Genomic DNA, 23011 nt, shown 5'->3' with positions numbered 1-23011 from the left:
CCCCAAGGCTCAGCACTACCCAAGATCTCTAGGGCTGATGCTGTGCTGCGAGCTGCAAACTGTGAAGAAAAAGCCATGAAATTCTGCCAACTCGAGCATCACAGGGAAACGTCATCCAGCCTGAGCCAGGACCTGAACTGGAAGAGCTCTGCTGCTGTAAGACCTGCAGAGCAACGTGCTGCAGGCACAGCCCAGCACCAGGAGCCAGAGCAGCTTTGGTGAGGGGACACATATCCAATTCTAGCAATTGGTATGAGGGAGCACTTTCCTTGCAGCCACAGGCTGCTCCGTTTGGAGACAGCCTGCTGCTTTTTAAAAGCAGCGAGTGCCAGGAGAGGATAGCAGACTCTGCAGCACTGGCAAACCTCTATTTGTATAGCATCATCTTTGGGAAGCCAGTAAATCACCATAAAGGAACAGAATACAGTCGCTATAAAATTGTTTGGCTGTTAGGATGTCAGACGGATGTTATGACTTTGTTCAGAACAGGAATTAAAGTGTAACCTTTAAGCAGCCGTCGTTGTGCTGGAATTGCAAACCACGCAAACCAGCAGCAGCAATCGGTGACATCGATTTCACATTGGTTACCTTGTCCTGGGACGAAGACATCCGTTCTGCGAGTGGTTTCACTGGCTTAAAGGCCTGCTTCATGCATCCTGCACCGGCTGAATCTCGCCCCACACTTTCACAATATGACACTGGAAATTCAAAGCAAGCCGTAACAAAGAGAAGAAGAGATAAAAAGGGATTTAATGCTCTCAGGACTGCCAACCCCCAAATTCCACTGCAAGCAAAAACTGCAGAGGATTGAACCCTGATGAGCCTGAATGCCGCTCCATTTGCGTACTTACATATTTTTGCTCCAAATGTTTATTTCTAAGCTACAGACATGGCTTTTCATCACTGCTAACAGCTTTAACCTTATAAATCCATCAGCTTTACCTTCCCGAAGAGCACATTCTTCCACAGACCGGTTCCTCCCACCCCTTCCCCTCTCACCGCTCACCGGTGCCGCCTCGCATTCCTCATTCAATGGTCTCTGCCCACCATCAACAAACATCAGAAAAACACAACCAACAACCGACCTGTTTGCTCCCACATCAAAGAAAGTCTGGTAGGCAGCTTTGCAACTTCTTCTTTGGGGCTTTTTTTTCTACGGAGAAGGACGGTAGGGAGAGGAAAAACAAGTCAAACCACTAGGACTAGGTAAAGTTTTTCCAGCTTTTTATTTTACAAAAATAACTTACAAATAGAGACAACTCTCAGAAGTAAGATCATTCATTCTGTGCATAAGGATACAGCCTTGTGAAGTACGGACGTAGGAGTTCACAACTCTTACAATATTGTTAATTTTAACATGATGGTAACTATATTACAATACATACATTTCATGCTCCAGACACGTGGGTACAACCGCCACATAAAGCTGTGGTCAATAAAGTGTGCCAGCCAGCGAGGACGCAGGTACGAGATCATTTCTGTACTGCTATTTGTTGTCATCCTCTTACCTATCCTAGGTAAAACCAAATGGCATCCTAACACTCGGACTACAGCACTCCGAATACACTCATCAGCAATATACTTCAAATACATGATAAAAATATATTTAAATTTCAAATACAATTGTATAAGGTACACCAATAGCCAGAAAATAAAGTCTTGAGCTTTTAAATACAACACACTATATATATAACATATACAATGAGACGAGGGGGAAATCTACATGTGGAAGGAACAAGCTTATCCTGAAAATGCATGTTATCTATAGTACACAATGGCTTTGTCTGCTAGGAAGTCATTTCCATTTGCATAGCATTGTCAAGAAGTCCAGACTGGGCTAGGAGGAGATCAAACAAAACACAGCAACAAAATGCTTCATTTTGGTACCACTTCCATTTTGCACCCGATTCTACTCTTAAATTACAGTTTGCTATTTCTCTTCTGTAGGCTGTAATTCATGCCCCGTTCATAACAAGCATGGGGAGAGGGGGAAAAAAAAAAGTCAGAGAGTCAAGGAGGGTTCTTTACGGAGCTGCAGTCATTTGGCATTTTGCTCCAGAGCAGAGTATTCTGCTTCCGACACTCTGGAAGCATCGATAAGCTTCGTGAGGCCAGTTTTGGCAGAGTACTTGAAAATAAAGGCCTTCATGAGCTCGTATCTGTAGTTGCGGTTAATGAAGCTGTACAGGATGGGGTTGACGCAGCAATGGACTAGAGAGAAACACTGGGTGATGTGAAGCGTGGCGTACAAGAAGTTCTCCATTTGACAGCTGAAGGGTATGAAATGAAGGCTATAGAAGATGTCAAGAAGGACAGTCGCGTGGTAGGGCAGCCAGCAGACGAGAAACACAACCACGTAGGAGAAAATGATCTTCCCGCTGCTCTTCCTCTCCTGGTCGCTGGAGGCTGAGATGGCCTTGGCGAGGAGGAAGTAGAAGAGGGCAATGACTGGGAACGGGATAAGAAAGCCCAGCACGACGGAGATGAGCTCCATGCCGATCAACCACTCTTTGAAGCTCTCCTCGGGATAGACGGGACGGCAATAGGTTTCGTTGTTGGAGGAGACTGTCTTAAGGAAATAGGTGTCTGGGAGAGATGCGGAGAAGGCAAGAAGCCACACCAGGATGCAGATGCAGCGACGGACTATCTTCTGCTTGCGATTGCTGGAACTGGTGAAGTAGGCAACTGAGAGGTAGCGGTCCACGCTCATGCATGCCAGGAAGAAGATGCTGCCGTACAAGTTGATGGAAAATATCAGGTGAGTTATCTTGCACGTGATTTCTCCCATGTGCCACTGGTTATGCTGGACAAGGGAGACAACCCAGACGGGAAGGGTGATGACGACACACAGGTCGGCGACAGCCAAGTTGAAGATGTAGAGGTGGGTTTCGTAACCAGTCATTTTGGCTTGCAGATTGACCCACACCACGACGGAGTTGGCCACCAGCCCTATGACAAAGATAAAAATGCAGAAGAAGGAGAGGGTGTAGAGCAGGGCGCTCTTGTTCAGTGTGCCCGGGCATGTTGTCGCGTCGACCGTGATGCAGTCGCTGTTGTTGCACATCCAGTTGATCTCCGTTAAGTTGGCCTTCTCCAGGAAATCAAGGATTGAAGTCAAATCAAGTGCACTCATGTTCGCTCGCTTCAGGGTTCGAGTGACCTACGGAACAAACAGGATCCAAAGAAAAGACCCAAGTTAGAGATATTTCTGCTGCCACCTTTGTAGCAAAAAGCACACGCAGGACAGGCTGTTTTAGTGATGTCCTGCTCTCGCAGCACACTTTCATTAAAGAGATCTGCAGAGTAAAAGAAACAAAACAGACCCATAACAAAACTCATCTAGTTGATGAAAGAGGAGCAACACAAGCTTTTTGTGTGATTTTTCCTTGCAGCTCGTGTCTGACATCATCAGGTTGGCTATCGTCCCCGGGTGTGAAATCCACAAAGTACACCGTGGCCAAATAAATGTCAGGCGACTGAATCTGTCTTCCCCGGCATAAATGATGATACTATCACTTTCAGCAGGGGAATCTTTAAGCCATTTTATCTGCACTCCCTCAAGCATAGTAGAATTGATCTGGCTGATACACGGTCCCGTAAAACATTTACCACTAGCTCTGGTAAGCATCTTGTCAAGCCCAGCTCCAGCTGCATTAAGCAGAACTGGGGAACTAAGGGGCTTTGTACCCTCATCCAATTTTAAATTTAAATCCGGCTCCATCCTCCCCCCTTCCCTTCAATTCTATTTTACAAAGCATCCCCTGTGTTTAACGATTATCACGTAGCTTGGGGAGTGGAGGGGGGGGAGGAGGAATCAGAGCTGAGTAGATCTGGTGGGCTTAAGTTTTCTTTTTAGAAGAGAGCTTTGATTTACAAAATACTCCCCCATCACAGCTGGCTCCACAACAACTGCTTCCTCCCCACCCTTTCTCTTTTCTAAATCTACTTTCTTGCCTCTTCAGCTCCTTCCCCCATTGGCAGGCAGTGGACAAAGCACGGGGCTACTTGTTCAGCTCCTTGCCAGCAGAAGGAAGGGCCCCAGCAGACCCGCACGGCTCACACAAAATCCCAGCCCGGCTGCTAATTACCGTTGTGCTTTTGGGGCGGTGTAAAAGGCCTCCTGCCCCGCTGCGACCCTCCCACCCCGCAGGGCCAACACCACCACCCACAGCCTCTGTCCGCCTTGGCCCACGAGTGCTGTGCTTCAGGAGCAACAAGGCTTGTGCAAGGTTTGTACAAGGCTCGTATGAGGCTCGTACAAGGTTTGAATGAGGCTCGCAGGCTGCACGGCAGCTGCATCTCTTCTGACACAGGGCCGTGACACCAACAGGCCTTCTACTTCGCAGCCCTTCCTTTCTCCCGGCTTAATTGTAACAAGTAGCTTTCTCTTAATCTGTTGTCTGGCCACCGAAACTGTTATTACAAGGCGGACAGCCTGAGCGAGCTGTCAAGGGATGCAGCGTGCAAGGAAGAGGTCTGTCAAGACAAGCATTCCTCACTCACTGCCCTCACTAGCTGATATTTCAGCTTGTGTTTCTCCTTTCCCTCCCACTCCTTAAAATCCTTTGGACACTTTAACATCCTGAACCACGGCCAGGAACCTTGTTCCTCCCAGTTCCCCCAGCCCGTGCAATTAGAGGTAAACCGTGTAACTCACAGCATCCTTACACTGTCTGCTCCCGCCCTGGGGCAGGGTTGCTTTGCACGAGCAAGGGGCTGGAACAAGCCAAGCCAAAGAAAGTACGGGGAGAAACAACTTACTCAGCTGCTTCTGTCCCTGAACGTCCTTGATCCCACAGCCTCACCTCCCTGAAGGGTCTTTGGGTGGGATATAGGTTTTGGTGGGGCTTACAGGGCTGCCTGCATTGCTGAAACTCATGGGGAAAGCTCAGCTGCCCCCAGATGTCGTGCATGAAGGAGACAGTGGAGCAAGGAAGAGTTTGGATGAGGTTTTCTGTTAAGCAACCTCTCCTTGTCCCTGCAGGGGACAGGCTCCTGGGCCAAGGAGCTCTGTGCTCCCCAAAAAGGGACCCTTCACTCCCCTGTCTGTGTAACTCTCTCATCCCAAAGCTCCCACCCTTCCTGCCCCACCGCAGCGCGGGCTCTGCCAGAGACACAAACTAAGGAAGAGAAGGGAGATAAGGGGGGAGATTACAGGAGAGGATTCAAGGCACTATTGTCCCGGTTGAGGGGAGGCCGGTGGCACTAACAATGAGGAGGGCAAGCAGAGATCAAATCTCTCCACAAACAGGGCCCAAATTGGCCCCGCGAGGGGACCTAGCCTATTGCTGCAAACCTATACAGCCTTCCAGCCTTTCATCTTGCTGGCGTGCTGAAAGACGAGGTTGAGATCCAAACCACATTAACCGCTTATTTTGCTAGGGCCCCCTCCCTGTACCTTGTGTCAACACAGTCAAACCAGCTCAGAGCCCCGTGCAAGGACGAGGATGACACCTGTGATGCTCCCAAAGAACTGCAGCAAGAGAGCACTGTCCCGTGGGGAGACCTGAGATCTCAGGTTATCCTCGTCCAACCTTCCCAAGTGCTGTCTCTAACAAGACACATGAGGTAGCACTGGCTCCTGCAACCAAAAAACCCACAGAAAGCCAGGGAGCAACCCCACGGTCAGCATCACTGCCGTGGCAGACCGGCATCAGGGGTTAATCCATGGGCAGAAATAAGTGGGATTTTGCACAGCACACGCTGCAATTTCTGCTCATCCTGGGTTTAGGAGGATGGGTCAGAACGGAGCATCACCCCAGCAAACTTCAGGGGCCTGCCTCTGAGCAATCACTGCCCCCCCTACAGCCAGTGGGGAGAAAAGGGATTCTCTACATGCATCTGCTCAAATTCAGACACCAAGGAAAAATGCCTCGCTGGCTGAAGAGGGAGCTGAGACAGCAGCAGCTTTTTGACTTGGGACAGATGATGCCCCCCCTCTATGTGGCCATGGGAGCTCCTGGCTGCTGCCCACCCCTTAGCTGCCCTGCTTGAAGCCCCAGCTCCAGGACAGGCGGTCCCATGAAAGTCCCCCTCAAGTTCTCCACCACCTCCCCTCATCCCCTGCATGCACACATCCCAGGCCTCCGAACCTGGAGAGAAGCACAGCAGCACCATCCCCGCATCCCTGTACCTCAGAACCCCAAAGCAAATCCCCTGCCTAAAATACACCATGAAATTGTTGGCCCTGTGGCGCAGGACAGGGTCTCTCATGGGGTTTTGTGGGCAGCGAGGAGAGCAGAGCAGGACAGACTCCAGCCTAACCCCTTAACACCCCACACAAATCGCATGGGTGGGCTTGGGCACCTTCTGGGTCTAACATCACCTCCTCTAGCAAGAGGACCAGGCTTATTTTACACCCCAAGACCCCAACCCAAGCCAAACACCGGGACGTGGCTGTGACCACCCTCTGCTTCAGCACCAGGAGTAGCTCGGAGCAGGCTGCGTGTGTCAGCTCACCGGTGCCAAGAGAGAAAGGCAGCCAGAGCCAGCAGTCCCCGCTGAGAGGACAGCAGGAACAGGGTGGCAGAAAACCCTAAAACCGGTGCTCGTCCCACGCTGGGGATGCTGCAAACAGCGTTTAGCCCAAATCTCTGCCTGCCTGGTCCACGGCGTGCACGTGCATCCATCTGTCCGGGGCCGCCTGCATGCCTATGTGCTTTCACATCCCCAGCACGGTAATAAAACCCGAAACCGATCCGGCCTCCCAGGCTGGGAGCCCCGGTGGGGAGGAGCTGGCTGGGCTGAGGGATTACGGCGCTCCCAGGCCCGTAATCCCATAGTCCGGGATTAGCTGCAGCCCCAGCCCCAGCCCTCATTCCCAGCCAGATTAGCAGGGAACGCGGCACACGGCCGAAACGCAGCCACGTCGCGTCCCTATATATATAAAAAAAAAAACACTTCCAGCGCTCCCTGCGGACAGCACGACACCCTAAAAACCTGCGGACAAAGCCACGAAGCACCCCGTGGCTCCTACCCTTCACCCCCAGCCCGGGAGCTGTCAGCAGCCCAGAGGGACACCAGCATCCCGCGGGGCGCCCAGCATCCCAGCTCGCTTACGGCTACCAACCGACTCTTTACCCGTTTCTGAGCGAAGCAGCCCCCCCTGCCTCACCCACAGCCCCCCAAACCCCGGTGCACCCCTTCTCGGCCGAGCCCCACCGCCCCAAAGGGCTGGGGGGGAGGCAGGGGCAGCCCGCCCGCCATTACCTCAGCAGCCCGGCGCTGGCAGCGAGTGAGCGCCGCCCGCCGCCGCCCGGCCCTTATGGCGGCCAGGGGGAACCGCCTCCAGAGGGCGGCCCGGCCCGGCCCCACCGCCCGCCCCCCGCTTTTGGGGCGGCAGGGTGGGCTGAGGGGGTTGTAGGGGGTCGTTTGTGGAAGATAAGTTGTTAAATGAGTGGGGGAGCGCGGCCCCGTGTGGGGGTGTGAGGCGCACCCAGAGCCTCGCGGGGCAGCCACAGCTGAGCCCGCGGCTGCACCCAGTTCCTGAAATGCAGAAGAGATTGTGACTCCTGGGCACAATTTTGTCCGTATTACCACTAAAACCGACAGCCTGGTCCATATCGCCTCTAAAACTGACAGGCTGGTTTGGTGTTAGAAGCAGAGAGAGCCTCAGTCACCAAGTGACCAGAGACAGCGAAGGGGGGCAATCGGCAGGAGGGTTTACAGAGTTTGTGTGTGTGTGTTTTTTTATTCCCTACCACTATAACACAGAAGACTAGGCAAACTAAATACTAGACAAACTAAAGACTAGAAAACCTAAAGACTAGGCACAACCAGGCTAGGCAAAGCGCGGCAGCCAATTCTCACCTTACCCCCTCACCACAGGCAAGAAAAGGTAACGCCGAGGAAAGCTGAGGGGATGCAAGAGGCTTGCTAACTAAAACTGAAAATGCTTTCCGTCGCATTCCTCCTCTGCAAAGGAAAGCCCTGCCTTGCGGGGAAGAGGAAGGGGTAGGTCTGTGTTCAGCTCCAGCAGGGTCAGTCTGTCTGTCTTTCCTGGGGAAGATGCGAGATCGTACAGCAATCTACCTGCCAACAAAACAGCCCGTCCCTGGAGCAACACCACGAATTGCACAACTGCTGAAGCCTGAAAGCAGTGCTGACAGCTCCAGAGGACCTGACGCACGCCTGTACCACCAGGCTGCTCCAAAAATGACAGATAACGCAGGGCAGGAGCTTGGCGTCCCGCTGCTGGAGCACACACACGGCTCTGAGCCCAAGACACCCAGCCATTACCGAGAAACTCATGAGCTAACACCTTTTAACTGGCACTTTTTGGTAGTTACAGGGCATTTCAGCAACCTGAGAGCTTCAACACCACCAAAAGTACGTATTTTGTTTCCCTGGTGATGCTTAATCTTATTTCCACAGGCAATTAAAAGCTTGCCTTAAAACCTATTGGAAAATCTGTGCTTAAAAACAGACCATGTATTTTTCCATGAAAGAAAGCACCTTGTTAAAGTTTTCCAACTTCAAGAGAGTCTGGGATGCAGCAAAATAAGGCATTTTATTCTGTGGCAGAAAGGATCCACTTAAAAAAGACTCCTAAAAGGACTCCTACTTGCCAGCAGAGCTGTCGTAGGTTTTAAAACCAGATTGCTTTTATAACTGCGCTTCATTTCGCAGCCAGTGATGCCTTATCCTGCCCTCATCAAGCAGCAGCGTCAATGGACGCATCAGATTTGCACCCCTGCAACTGAAGGCACAATTAGCTTCAGGTTTGCTGCCAGCAAAGAGAAGATTAAGCTGCGGGCATTACACCTCCTGCAGCTCCAAGGACGCACTGAAGCTTGCCCAGCACTCAGACCAGCTGGCAGCGCTGGTTCCTGCTCCGGCTTTAGGCAGGCTGAGCTGGGAGCAGAGCCCAGGCTGCACAAGCCCAGCCCCATGCTACCCATACCGAGATTTTAGGTGTCAGGGAAGGAGAACAGAGGGATGAGCCTCTCACTGTCCCGCTGATGGAGCAGGTGAGATGAGATGTACCTCGTTCCCCTCCCTGACCATCACTCTCCCCGGATGAGGATAGTTACGTCCTCCGAACTTCACAGCTGTCAGTGAGCAAAGCATTTCGGCATCTGCTTAAACGCTGAGTGCTCGCTGAAGTCTGTGAATGTTGGCGGAATTGAAGTACGATGAGTTCAGACAACGACAGGCTTATGGTTAAAAATAAGCATGTACTGAAGCACTTGGCTAAATCGGGCTCCGAAAATCCTAAGCAAAAAAAAAAGTATTCTAGCAGAAGTCCAGAGTCACTTGGACAAAAAGCAAGCAGAGTGGTTTTTCCTTACTTGGTGTGCCAGAAAATAACAGCAAGTACTACAGCCTCTCCAAAAATACCATCCAGCTTCTGCAACCCCAAAGCTGCTTGGCTGCTTGCTGTCCAAGAGTTGCAGGCAACCTCCTCTCTTGCATTTGGTGAGAGCAGAGCCCTCGCTGCCCCCGCTCCGCTTTCCAGGTTCCTCCCTCCAGCTATCTTTTTACAGAGAACACGTTCCACACGCAGGAGGGACGAGCCCATTCCCTTTCCGTTATGAAAGCCAGATTTTGCTCGGCGTTCAGGGATGAAATGCTTGAGCAGTAAGGAAAACAACACAGTCTCAGAAAACCACACAATGTGAAACCATCCCCCTGCAACACAGCAAGCAGAGCTGCGGAGAAGCTGGACGCCCCGGATAAGATCAGCACAGGGTTGATGCCACCTGCTTGGTGAGATTAGTTCATATCTGCTGCTATTAGGCTGCTGCTAGAGCCGTTCCAACGAGGGGCCCCAAGAGATGTGATCTCTGAGACAGTCCAGCGACCAGAAACTGCTTGTACAGACACAGCTGGGGAGGCAAGATGAGTTCTTACGAGCCCAAATTTGCCTCTCTCCTGGGCTGTGGATTTACACTATGGGTACAGGGCAGCACTCTGCCAATAAACACGTGCAGCAATTGATCTGTAGTTTGGCACCAGTGGTTCCTCAGCCCAGACTGCAGGTGATGTAGACAAACCATAAAGGCTACTGAATCCTGAACATCAGGCGACTGCTCGACAAAGAGAGCAGCCCCAGGGCTGTGCTTTTGGGGTTGAAAAGTGACCTGTGCTACCAGGCGACCCCACACATTGCAGCCCATCACTCCTTAAAAACAAGTTGTTTCCAGATGCTGAGGAAAGGGGCAAGCTCTTCACAGAGGAGTCCGTGGCGACGTGCCAGGGAGGGACCGTTCACCTTCAGAGGATGCTGGATTCATCTCGCTGCACATTTCTTGGGGGTCTCCCACCATGACCCTCTGCTACCTGGGGTCCACGGGCAGCACGACATGGGGCCCAGCATAAAGTCAAGGCTCCAGTGTGTCAGTGCCACAGATAAACACACGTAAGGGTGAGCTCTGACCCATGGAGATAGGTAGGGCAGGAGGGATGGACAGCGAAGACAGTGTTAGATCTGTTAGGGAAAAGGCAAGGAAAATGCAGCTGAATAACATGACTCAGGGTATTTGGCTCAACATGGTTCTGAAAGCTAGATTACTACTGTGTTTAACTGCCTGTCCAATAGCATCATCTTTTTTTTTATTATTATTTTTCCCCCAAAAGCACAGATTTTTAATGCTTGTATTAAAGGGGGTGGGGGACAGGAACAGAGAATCAGGAATTTTTCACAGTCACTGCAGCCTCTCCCTGTCGCCGTTGGGAACAAGGGCTGAAAGCCTCCTCACTTTCTCTTAAGGCTTCCTTTTCCAACTGGGAGCCAGACGGATGCTAACACCCAGCCCTGCCTGCTTAAGTCAACAGATAAATTAAAAAGAAAATGCAAGTTGGCAGCTTCAACTGCTAGAAAGAGTTGGGGGGGGAAGCCAATAAGGCAAAGTGCGTGTGTGTGTTGGGAGGGGTAGCATTTCAATAGCACATCAAACACCAAAAAGGGACAAAGGGAAACGTTTCTCCACTGCACACGAGAGGATCAGCAAGCCAGGAGCAGCACCGCCAAGCGTGTGTGCGAGAGGGTGTCCAAAGGCAGCAGCATCACGCACAGGCGGGGAACAACGTGCTGGCCAGCACTGCGACCGCCTTCCAGGAGTGCAAACACCCACGTTGAGATGACAGAGCCAGGGAGAGCCCGAACACACAGACGCCTGCAGGAAATCAGGCTGTGATCCATGAAGTGCACAAAGGTAAAAGAGCTTCCTGCAGTCCTGGGAGTCGGTGCCAGTAGGCTGCTGGATGGAAATGCAGCGCTCATTTCCTCCCTCCTCTCAGACAGCTAGTTCTCTGTCCTCTGCTGGTCACGTTCCTCGCTGTGTAAATTGGATGATGGGTGGAGGAAAAGACTGTGCTGACAAAAGGAATAAATGGATGACTACATCAGGAGTCACCTCTAAAATCGCTGGGCAGAAAGGAAAGAAGCAGCGAGTGCCCAGCAGGCACAGCAGTGACGGTGGTACTGCCCGGTTTCACTTCCCCTACAGCAGAAAACAATCGAGCCATTTAACGCCAAACCATGCCTGAAGCAGCCCCCGGCAGTCGCCAGGAAAGCCACAGGTCTCCTGTCCAACTCTGACCTTTCTAGTTTGGAAGAAATGCAAGAAGAGGAAAGGGGAAAAGAGCAAGGAGAAATATGCTCCCAACTGCTGCAGCACAGGCAGGTGCTGGTTGTGCTTGAAGCAGCACAGGGAAAGACACTTTTACCCTTACACACCTCCAGGGACACCAAAGTCCTTCTCCATTGAAGGATGGAGCGAGCCAGGGGTGCCCCAAACTGGAGGAACCTCCAGAACAGAGCCTGGGAGGCTGGGGAAGCCACCTCAAGACACATGCTGGTGGTGCTGGGTGGGACACCCAGAGTGCCCCAGGATGCTGTACTCATGCTTGTCAATGCGCTGCGTTGCCTTGTTTTATAGCTACAGGAACTGTGGCACAGAGAGAGAGAGAGACGTGCAGGCAGGGTTGTGGAGATGACCACAAGCTGTCCTAGGACGAGGCTCCTACTCCAACTTGCAATACTGTGGCCTTAAACCACAAAACCAAGCGCTTGGCGAAATCGCAGCGTGGGACGTCTCTTCCTCCTCCATAGCATTCACCCTTTAGATTGAAGGTTCCTGAGATTTTTTCACAGAGACACCCTTGTGGGCTGGTTTCCATCTGTGCTGTAGCTCCAAAGCTATGTTTTTGACTTCTCCATTGCAACAATAAGGAGAGAATTTAAGAGTACAATTTTAGAGAAAGCAAGCTGGGCTCCTTGGGGTGTCGCAGGGCTCCGGCATTAGAGGTTTCAAGGCCCATACACCAAAAGGCCTGTGACAGCCTGCAGGCTGGTGTTTTCCAGGCTGAAAGGATGCTGCCTTCAGCATTTACCTCCTGACAAGTGATGGTGAACAGCGCTGACTCAGAGAGACAATACAAAGCACGCAGTGCCTCACATGCGTCTCAATCAGCGGGGCCACCCAGGACTTGAGCTGCTCTTTGTCTTTCTCCTCCGAAGACACAGCATGAGAAAGGTTAATGCCCCCGTCCAGCCTTTCTGTCGATCCCAGCAGGATTCGCAGCCGTTGATCCTGGGAAGTTTGCTGAAAGCCAAGCACAGGTAGGGCACGCATCCCTATGGAATCTGCCAAGGGAAGGGCCAGCTGAGCAATCAATTTACCATTTTCGAGGCACAGAGGGCTTTCAAGAGAAATCGATTGGCAGCATGAGTAGGAATATTGCCCATGTAGCTAATAATTACCTAAGCTGGCTCTCTCCTTCACAGCTCATTTCTGCCTTGTTCTTTGACTAAATGGAAGTGTTACCTATGGATGTTATTTGTGGCTTCATAACCTCCTGTCATCGGCATTAGTGCAATTTATTTGAAGATGTGACAGAGCGTGACCACGAGCTAGATCAAATAGGACTCTGAGCAAGAAACCCTGCCTGGAGCAGTAAAGCAGCTAGCAACAAAGATTTTCAGAGGCATTGGTTTTTATATGAACACCATTCAAAACTTCTCTCTCCACACAGATCTGTCTCAGACCAGCACCATGACATAGATTCTGACAGAATTTGGGTTTTCTGGTACAGAAAGCTGGGTTTAACTTTGTGCCAGCAACAGGCATTACATGTGGCAGAGCAGGAGCAGAGAGGGAAGAAAGGATTTGAATCGGGATGATGGAATCCCCCTGCCTTCGCTGGCTTCCTTGGGAAAAAGCCCTGCTAGGTGTAAAGTGACTAAACGCTACACGCCGGTAAGAAATAAAAAAAATCATTAAATCATAAATCTTTTGGAAAGGGGATCTACTGGGGAGATTATATTCACTTTTCATGGACATATTAATTCAACAGTGGCATATCATATTGTTCTCTGTGGGGAGAAAAGACACATTGTTTTAAAGCATGATATTTAGAGCAGTCCTTTAGGAAGGAAAGCAAATATAATCTTGGCAAGGAAAACCGACTACATGAGCACTGAACAAGGGACATTAAAAGCAGGGCCCAAGTCCCAGCTGCCGAAAGTCAGCATAGCTTGACTGGAGTTACTGGAGCTAAGCCTGTGCATGGGAGCTGAGAATGAAGGTCACCCCGATTTAGCCACAGCTCCTTGGAAATGTTAAGTAAACGAACACAAAGGGCAATTTTTTACTCAGCCCATTGTGAACACTGTCTAGCCTGCTTGCAAACACCAATGGCAAACGTTACAGATGTGTTCTCTACAGGTTTGACATTTCTTGGTTTGGAATTACCTGGCCGACTCCTTCAGGGCTCTGATCACTTCTAGGCTCAGCACTAGAAATGGCCAAGCCCCCAGTCCAGACAGATGCTAAAGATCTGGGTAGAAATTTGGGTAGAACTGGCAATTGATTTAACCAGCTGCAAAACATGGGCTCACCAAAGCCCTTCTTCAGCTGCACACTGGTCCAGATACCCTACATGCTGTCTCTCTGTTCTCCGGAAATCCCAGGATGGCACATGGCCAGAAGTGTTTGCATCAGACTGATAGCCATCTCCTGCCTAAATCACAATCAGATAGAGGCTGATTAACACCCCCCTCCCTGAGGGACCACATCTGGCAGACATTTGAGGAGCACCCTGCACACAGCCAGCCACAGCACATGGAAGAAGCCTCCTCACGACAGGCAGCTTCCAAACAATGAGGCATCTCTGCCACAGAAGTGGTGGCGGAGACTTTCCAACTAAGAGTACACTGGCAGCAAAGTGTTGAGAGAGTGGGAGATGTAGAGGTGGGACTGGTCTCGCAGCCTTCTTTCACAGCTATGGTTACACTCCACCATGCACCCCCAGCCTCTCTCCTGACCACACAAAACAGTACCAGGCACTTCATTTAATCAAAAACTTTGGGGAAAGTTCTCAACAAAGCTCCTCCCTGTCATTTTTTACCCTTTAACAGTAATAAGTTCTCCAGCAATTCTTGTAAGAAGCTGGTGATGCATCCTAGAGAACCCCCTGTGGGAACCACAGAGGTCCAGGGATGGTGTTCCTTTCACCTGGCTAGGTTAGCCCAGGTGTAACTGCTTGCCTTAACCAAGAAGTGAAGCTGCACTCACAGTGATCTCTAACCCACTTCCTTCTATTTCCAAGACTGGCTTCCTTGGAAGAGAAGCTCAGAGCAACTTCACACAGCACCATCAGCACAAGTCCAATCACCCCAAAGAGGTTTAGCATTGTTCTGCTGTGCTACTGCTCTCCTAACAGCTGTGGGAAGAACTTCAACTTACATACGAGTTACCATACAGCATCTGTTCATGACCATGTCCTTTCTCTGTGATAACTCGCTATCCAAAGTAGCTTATTCCAGAGAAACAAGGGTAGAAGACAGCTAAAGCTTACCGCTCAAAATAACAATGCCTGTTGAACAGCTCTTGCAAATACTGCAACTCATGCGAGTTTTAACCAGCTCAAGCACAAGCAACTCAACTTGGCCCATCAGAGAAGTCTGAAGATGGGGTTTGCTTATCACCCAAAATGCACGGGACTCTTTGCACTCTCTGCACACGCATGCAGACTGGACTTAGACTCTCACTTTTTCCTTTTGCCAACCCAGCTGCCTCAGTAAAAACTTTCCCATCCATCCCAGTGAGGTGTGAAATTTGAAGCACCATTGCTCCCACCAACAAAAGTGCACACAAGGCTGTCCCTAGGTAATTAAACGAATAGATTAAATTAAAAGGGCTAATGCAACATTAACCATGAACAGTCAAAACAACAAAGTCAGTGCACACAGACCACAAAGATTCTTAATGCAACATTAAGTCAGTTTTACGTTATTTATGTTTGCCATAAATGTATTTAACTACCTGCTTGAGATGAAAAACACTAACAAGGCAGCATTTTCATCCGTACCTGGGCCAGGTTCCCAGCTGAGACAAGCAGTTTATACCACCCAAACATTTGGGCAATTTTTTGTTTCTGTAGAAACTCTTGTTGCTTGGATCTTTAATATTGGCTTTAGGTGCAAGTCACACTGGCAGCTGGTCATGGCACAATGCCTTAGGAAGCCAGAGAGGTCTTAGACTACTCCAGAGCTCAAATTATCCAATGTGAGCACAAGAAGGAAGTGGTCTGCGCTTTAGCTTCTGTCCAGGGCCCCTGGAAAGTTAATCCTATCCGATTACACTCTTTTTTTTTCCTTTTTTTTTTTTTTTTTTCTTTCCACAGAAGAAATAAACAGTCTTTTGTGCTAAACATAAGGCTGCCTTCTTTTGAAGGAAGATTTATCATCCAGGATAAATTTATGAGTTCATTCCATTTTTTGTCACAGCTCTTCAAAGCGGTGTTTTTACTTTATGATGCAGTATCGCTTGGTTCTGCCTGTGTGCTAAAGAGTCCCCAGAAGAGATGCCACTCTTCCTTCTCTTTAAAAATATTTAACAACAACAAAAAAAAAGCATGAATGCAGATGAATTCATCAGTTGTGTAAAGCCTGCACACCACATTCCACGCATGCATGTTAGAGCCATGCAAACACACGTGTAAGGAGCTGGGAGTGGTCTCCTTTCAGGCAGCAAGCACCAGGAATGCAATCGATGACACTGTTCTATGAAGAGTAGTTACCAGTGGATGACAAAATCTGTTCCGAAATGCCCCATGAGAGGTCCCAGCTCTGAAATATGAAGGATGGGTTGCTTGCCTTCCCCACACCAACAGGGACTCTGTTGTACTGAACTGAAACCTTGAACTCATTACAATGTCACTCTGTCTTCGGATCCGATATCCTGTGGGGGAATCTTCTGGGAATGTATTTTGGTTCAGACTTGGGTCAAGGAGAGTTGACTTGACCTTAAAATAAATCCAGGCAATCTTGAGCTGAAGAGCTATTGACTACTGTTTGCAATACAATAAAGTAAGGAGATCAAACTCAGTTGAAACCCAGGGTTAACATAAATCCAAGGAGAAAGGGGAACAAGAATATTCATTCACTAACATGACAAAGGGGACATTTTTTTGCATTGGCAGAATACAGAACAGGGACTGAAAGTGCTTCCCAGGCAGCATTTTTAGTCTCACATATGGTGAGTGCTGTTTAGCTGGGCTGATATCTTCAACAGACTGGCAGTAAGATAAGAGGTACACAACTGTACGTGTGTGTGAAAAGGTTTTGTTGGCTTTTTTTTTTTTTACGTCACTAGATGGAGTTCCTCTGTATGCACACAGGGCAGCTTTTGTGAGAGGTATTTTATATGGATCCCCAAGGAAAGATCTCAGCGGACAGGCTCTGAGCACTATTGTGTGCACGTGTGCGTAATAACTCGCAGTAACTTTTGCTTTATGGTCCAGGAGAAACTCTCATTGTACTCACTGCAAGTCCAAGGTGAAATCCTGCCCCAGCTAAGGGGAGTTGCATCATTAACTTCACTGAAGCTAGCATTTCTCCTCTTCCAGAATATCTTTTATATTTGTTGGATAAAGCTGTTTTTTTAACCGGGTGATGCTTCCCAGGTCTGCATTGCAGGGATCCTGTGAGATGTTTCCTATCCACACAGTAGCGTATCCTCAGAGAGAAGTGGCACATTCCCCACAAGCCCTTAAAGCCCATCTCGTTCCAAGCCCCTGCCATACACAGGGATGCCACCAGATCAGGTTGGCCAAGGCCCCATCCAGCCTGGCCTTGAACACCTCCAGGGATGGGGCACCCACAGCTTCTCTGGGCAGCCTGTGCCAGGGCCTCACCACCCTTACAGTGAAGAATTTCCTCCTAATGTTTAATCTAAATGTATCCCCTTTTAGTCTAAGACCATTCCCCCTCGTCCTATCATTATCTACCCAAGAGTCCTTCTCCATCCTTTGTATAAGACCCATTTAAGGCCACAATGAGGTCTCCCCAGAGCCTTCTCTTCTCCAGGCTGAACATCCCCAGCTCTCTCAGCCTTTCTTCATAGGAGAGGTGCTCTAGTACCTTATTATCTTTGTGGCCCTCCTCTGGACTCGCTCTAACAGGTCCGTATCTATCTTGTGCTGAACATCCCTGAACATCACCTTCTTCTGTGCCTGTGAAGTGTCCTCAGAGGTATGGCCTGCTTGAGTTTGCATGCATTTCCAACCTAGAACAGCTGGCTCATCTCAGGGTAAGGAAGAACAGCATAGTTTAGTCTTTCTGCTGGCATTCATTATCCACCCCATTTTGCAACAAGGATCTGGTCAAATCCCTCTAGTCTCTCCAGTCTATTTCCACCATCCCTTTCTCCTGAGCACACAAAGAGACAGACACCTTCTTCTACGCATTGCCAGGGAAGAAGCAGAGCAGCTGAGCTCATCACAGCACAGAGGCACACAGGGCTGTGCCCAGGAACACCAGCAGCACGGACACAGTAGGAATTAATTCACCCAGGATACCTCAATGCATGTGAGAGTGACCAGGGTAGCAGCTCACAGGAGATGAAGTTGATCTCTGCGCCAAGACACGACCATCACATCCCCCATCTGAGTGCAACTATTTCTAAACACAGCCCAGGGAAAGCTGCATTTTTTTATTTCACTAAAGCCCATTTTATTAACTAACTTGCACTCTAATGGAGATGATCCCATTGTTTAAAGAATAAATTATACTGCTTCTTCCCATCTCCCTCCGGGATTGCATGATTCCTGGTCAGGCTGTATAATGTTTGATCTAAGAATGTATAAATTCATCTAAACAAAGCTGCAATAAAAAGTCAAGGCTTCAAACTCTATAAGAAAAAAAAAAAATAAAAGTGGGTTTGACAAAGTAACACAGAGTCTAGGAATCTTTCAGATGAAATAAAGTATTTTAAGAGGGACTTAATATTCAAACTCAGCATTTCACATCTGCACACTTCAAAGCTGTCAGGAACCTCACCCCTGACTCAAGTGAAATCTCCAAAAACTGGGATTCTTTCACCAGTGTGTGAAAATTAACACTTTCAATTGCAATTAGCAGTATGACAGCTCTGCTCACACTTGGCTCCAAAAACAAGCTGCACATGAATATTCACGGCCAACCAATGCCATTTAATAGTAGCTTTCTGGTAAGAACCTGCCCTCCAGATCAAGACTGAGAGAAGAAAGGCACGGATCAGCCTCCCTGGAGTATCTTTACAGCAAGTACCCAGCCACTGGTCACTTCCTAGTCGTTGTAGGATTAAAGCTTACCTGAACTGCAGTGGGGACAGCTCTGCTGGAGCAGGTGTAGGGGTTACAGACATGGAGTGCAAGTGTTTTCTAATGGACACACAACTTTCCTTCTGAAAAATATCCATCATCATGCCAGCTCCACTTCTCAACCACTGTCTTGCCCAAGACATACACCTGTAGGATGAACGTAACCCTCCCTTTTTAAAATTCAGCTCCCCCTAGAATGGCAAAAACACAAAGAAAAGTGGTTTTGTAGATTTTCCACCCATCGTTAGAGGTCACAGCAAGTCAGGGAACCTGCACGGTCTTTTAGCTGCTGCCTGCCCCTTCTCTGCTCAGGTACACAGTGCAAGGCAGTCAGAGCATCTGAGCATTTTCTGCATGTTGTACAGACAGCACCAATAAAAATAACTGGAAGAGGAGCAGAATTATTGATTTCCATACTGTGAGTTTGTTATGGAAGAAATTAAATGGTTCTTTCAATGCTCCAGTCTCCAAATCAAAGCTACAGCCATTATATCTCCATCTCTCCTCACCAATGTAAATGAGTCTGAACCAGAGGAACTAGGATAAAATAAAATGCAAACAGGGGTAGTCGCTAAGGATAGGGGAGAGAAAAAGAAAAAAAAAAAAAAAACAGCACTACCTCACAAATAATCACATTTCAGAGCACATGAAGGAACGCCTAGTGAAGTGGTGAAAGACAAGCATTCCCTCAAAGAAAAAATTAAAAGTTACAAGCTCTGTTACAGGCTTTCCCAGCACATGCTGACATGCTACCAGCCAGACTTGGACCAAAGATTCTGCCGAGAGCTTTAAAAATGCAAGTAAAATCTCATCTTTTGGTATTGATGCAAATTTTGGTATTGTTTCATCCCCATGTCAGTATGAAGTCACCCACAGAATGTGAGCTGAGGGTTGTGATGCCCTGGGGAAGGAAGGCATGAAATGTCCTGGAGAGCCAGAGGCCACCCATAGGAATGGCAGGATCTTCTGCTCCCAGGGTCCACCCCAGCACCTTTTCCTTGCACTGAGTTCACAAGGCAGGAAAAAAAAAAAAAAAAAAAAAAAAAAAAAAAAAAAAAAAGCAACTGCTTTCCAAGTGTGATATTACTGGCACTCGCTAAAGAGAAAAAGCAGATTCCTTGAGGCTCCCTTCCACTCTTAAATAGCCAAAAAGTTGTTCTCCACCAGAACAGCTTTCCAATGAAAGGCAAGAAATATGTTTGGAGCTGATCTCAAGGCTACCTGCACAAATCAGTGGAGCCCTTGCTCTCCTCAGCAAAGCCAGGAGGGTGGAAAGCAGAGAATCAAGCTCCTCTGAGATTAAAATATTTACTTGAAACTGGACGCCAGGAAGGTGAATGCAAAATCATGTTTGAAAGGAGATGGTGGCTATTTAAGGGATGGAAAGGCAGATTATATTTACAGGGTCATAGGATAAATTTAACAACTCATCTGAAAGAAACCAAGATTCAATTAGGAACCCAAACTGAAACTAGCTCCTAAGCCATTTAACTTCTACTCGTGGCATTAGACAAAATTCAGCTTTAAAAACAGGTTGCAGATAGCTTTGGAAAAGTTCTCTCACGTTGTAGAAAATTTTATAGGGACAAATCAGGTACTAAAGTTCTCACCAACAGTTGATCTGCTTGTCTGCCTTTAAAAGAAAAAAAAAAAAAGAGAGAGAGAGAGAGAGAGAGAAAGAAAAAGAAAATTGCCTTCCATTGCCTAATGGAAACTTCAAGCTAACCCTGGAAAACACCCTGGCCCACCAATAGAGCTGGTGGGGAGCTTTCCAACAGACAGGCTTTGGATAGAAATAAAAAAAAAAACAACTGACATTTTTTGAAGAAAAAATGTCGGGTGTCATGGAATTATTTCAATTTTCCAGCAGAAAAAAATAAAAATATGAAGGAACAACTACTTAATCTTAATGCGAGTTCAAGTCGTCATTTGGTCTAGATCACTGCTATTCCCCACCCTTTGCTGGTGAAGCTTTCTGCTGGAGCTCCGTTAACATGATTCAGCCAACTCTCTCCCAGGAGAGACATTGCTTCATTGGCATCCCTGTTGTAGCCTGAGAAACGCAGTCCAGCCAAAGGAGAACAGACGCAGCTTCTCCAAGTTGATTGCTTTTTTTCTCTTGCACGGGCCTGTCATGTTGCTTGCACAGAAACAGGAGGAGTTAATCACGTTCTTGACACGAAGAAGAGAGACATTTGTTTTTTTAAGCTAGGCTGCAACGAAGAGAGCGGGGATGCTGATGTCAACCACAACAGTGCAATCAGCACACACCCACAACTGGCTCCAGAAGCAGGGGAAGGAAGGGAGAGAGTTATTTATGAATTACGACACGAAGGCAGGAGACAGAGCTGCGAGCAGCAGGATAGCGACCAGCCCAGCTGCAATTTCTGCTGGTGGGTTTAAATCCTCGGGATCCCTGAGCAAGCTATTAATGGCCAGATGAATGAAAGCAGGGTCAAAAGGCACTTCCAACAGGTCTGCAAGATCTTCACGGAGCAGCTAATTGTTCAGGAGAGAGGCCCACACATCAAGGATGATTGGTCTTGTGAAAGAGACGTTAGGCGTGCACTTGGGGCTTTCCTGGTTTTCGAGACAAGCATTTTGTTTTATTCTTCAGGACTCGGGCACAAAGTACTTGTTAGCACAGGCAGGTGTGTGGTTAGCAGGGACACGCAGGCAAACATCTGGAGCCAACAAACCGTTGCTTCAGAACAACTTCTCGAGCAAGCGAGGAGCACACCAGAAGGTCACAGGCAAAATGAGAATGAATTTAGGGCAGGCGCCGGGACAGGGCTCACAGTTAGTCACACAGCATGCATAATATGTTTACACAGAGCAAAAGATACTGCTTCCTACATTCATGCTGTAACAATCAATAACGCTTTGTGATTTACTACAGGTTCAGGGCAGGTCAACATGCCACGAACAATTCCTCTGCTACAAAGATCAATGTTCTTCAGTGACTGGTATTTATTTTATGCCGTGAGCAAGATAGCCGCTACTGGTTCTGCCTGGTCTAACATAAGCAGATGGGGGGGTGCTGATGATATCTTAACCCCTCAAGATCAGCTTTGTCAAAGGACCACCATGCCGTGCCTTACTGCAAGAATTTGCTGGCATGAAGCGAGTGTGCCTGGAGGTGCAGTTAGCCAGAAATCCCAGCATCAAGAGAGAAGGAAAGACCGTTCCTCTGTGTTTACTTACTGAGCAGCAATCTCTTGGCCTTCCCACTCAAGGAAAGCACGCGCTTCTAAGATTTCAACCAGCATTTACATCCCTGTAACAAATCAACATGGATTAACACAGAAATTGAACTGGGGAATACAGCCAGAAAAAGCGGCTACAAATGTTTTCAAGGTCATTGTGATTAAAAAAAATACATAAAAGAGATAATAAAGAGCACTGGGAAAGCAAAGTGGCAGTTTAGAGGAATGACAAATTTGATGCTCTCATTCAAAGCAGCAGCTGATCAATAACCTGGGGGGCTGCTACACGCAGCTGATGAGCTTTGAGACACTTGCACAGTAAAGTCCCTTCAGATACCTCACATTTTACAAGTCAACAGAGCATTCTTCCAGCAAATTTCATGCTGAAGAGAAAGCACTGTCTCAGATTATGGAAAACAAAGTCATTTAAAAAAACAAAAACAGTCTGGGATGACTAGGGATGACTAAGCCTCCCTCGCCAGCAAGAGGCACTGAGGAAACTGAGGCTTTTCATCCCTTGCCTTCACTTGGTCCTTGAGCCCTTCTAAGAGCTACACCTGAAGCCTCAGCTGGGACAGTCTCTTTAGCAGCTGATCTTAGCAGTTCAACATTAAACACCTCATCAGGTGCATATCAGAGAGTATCTTTCTGATAAAACAACACTACTGGAAGTCAAAACATGGCTCTGCTGAAGAGAATACAAGTTATGCTTGCCCCAGACATCCAAGATTAGACCCGAACAAAACCACTCTTATCGCTGACTGTAAGGTTGTATAGTTTTAAAATAAAACTGATTGTGTCTGCTGAGAATTACATTCTTTAACAAAAGGAATTGCTTACCAAACCTCACACACCCCCACAAAAATAATAATAATGTAATTTTGTGGCTGAGAGCCCCAACAGTAGCAGTTTGATTTGGCAGAGACCATCCCCTCCACAACACCTTTCTGCTTCTCAAAATAGCAACAGGACCATAAAGTCCTCATCAGGACACCTGTATGTTCCCCACCAGGGCACACCTAGCACATCAGGGGATGTAAGCACTGATGCTAATTGCTCTTCACAGGTTTGGCTCTCACCTGCCAAGGATTTTTTTTTGTTGTCTTTGTTAGTTGGTTCTGTATCATTCTGTTTGTTTTACCAGTTCACAAGAGGAGCTAACTTCTGAGCACGAGCCATAATGCAGCAGAGAGGGATTCCTGTGGAGACCCCAGGAA

At 48.3% G+C, this 23011-nt stretch overlaps 1 protein-coding gene across 5 annotated transcripts in view; it reads right to left on the bottom strand.

The window, feature by feature from the left end:
- Positions 1 to 1207: 1207 nt before the first annotated feature.
- The window catches only part of ACKR3 (atypical chemokine receptor 3), a 139531-nt gene continuing 117727 nt past the window's right edge, over positions 1208 to 23011 (bottom strand). For 2 of the 5 annotated variants that reach the window (XM_038182113.2, XM_038182112.2), the window contains one exon: positions 1208 to 3160. In XM_038182113.2, coding sequence (XP_038038041.1) covers positions 2039 to 3133 — 1095 coding nt within the window. In that variant the 5' untranslated portion in view covers positions 3134 to 3160 and the 3' untranslated portion in view covers positions 1208 to 2038. Of the gene's footprint in view, positions 3161 to 7209; positions 7368 to 15315; positions 15379 to 21878; positions 22994 to 23011 lie in introns of those variants that run through there. The other 3 variants (XM_027461163.3, XM_027461164.3, XR_011810753.1) reach the window with 3 other exon arrangements.

The sequence above is a fragment of the Anas platyrhynchos genome, chromosome 7 (genome assembly GCF_047663525.1).
Source record: "Anas platyrhynchos isolate ZD024472 breed Pekin duck chromosome 7, IASCAAS_PekinDuck_T2T, whole genome shotgun sequence".
In the NCBI taxonomy this organism is placed as follows: domain Eukaryota; kingdom Metazoa; phylum Chordata; class Aves; order Anseriformes; family Anatidae; genus Anas; species Anas platyrhynchos.
This window is presented reverse-complemented; position numbering and strand designations above follow the sequence as displayed.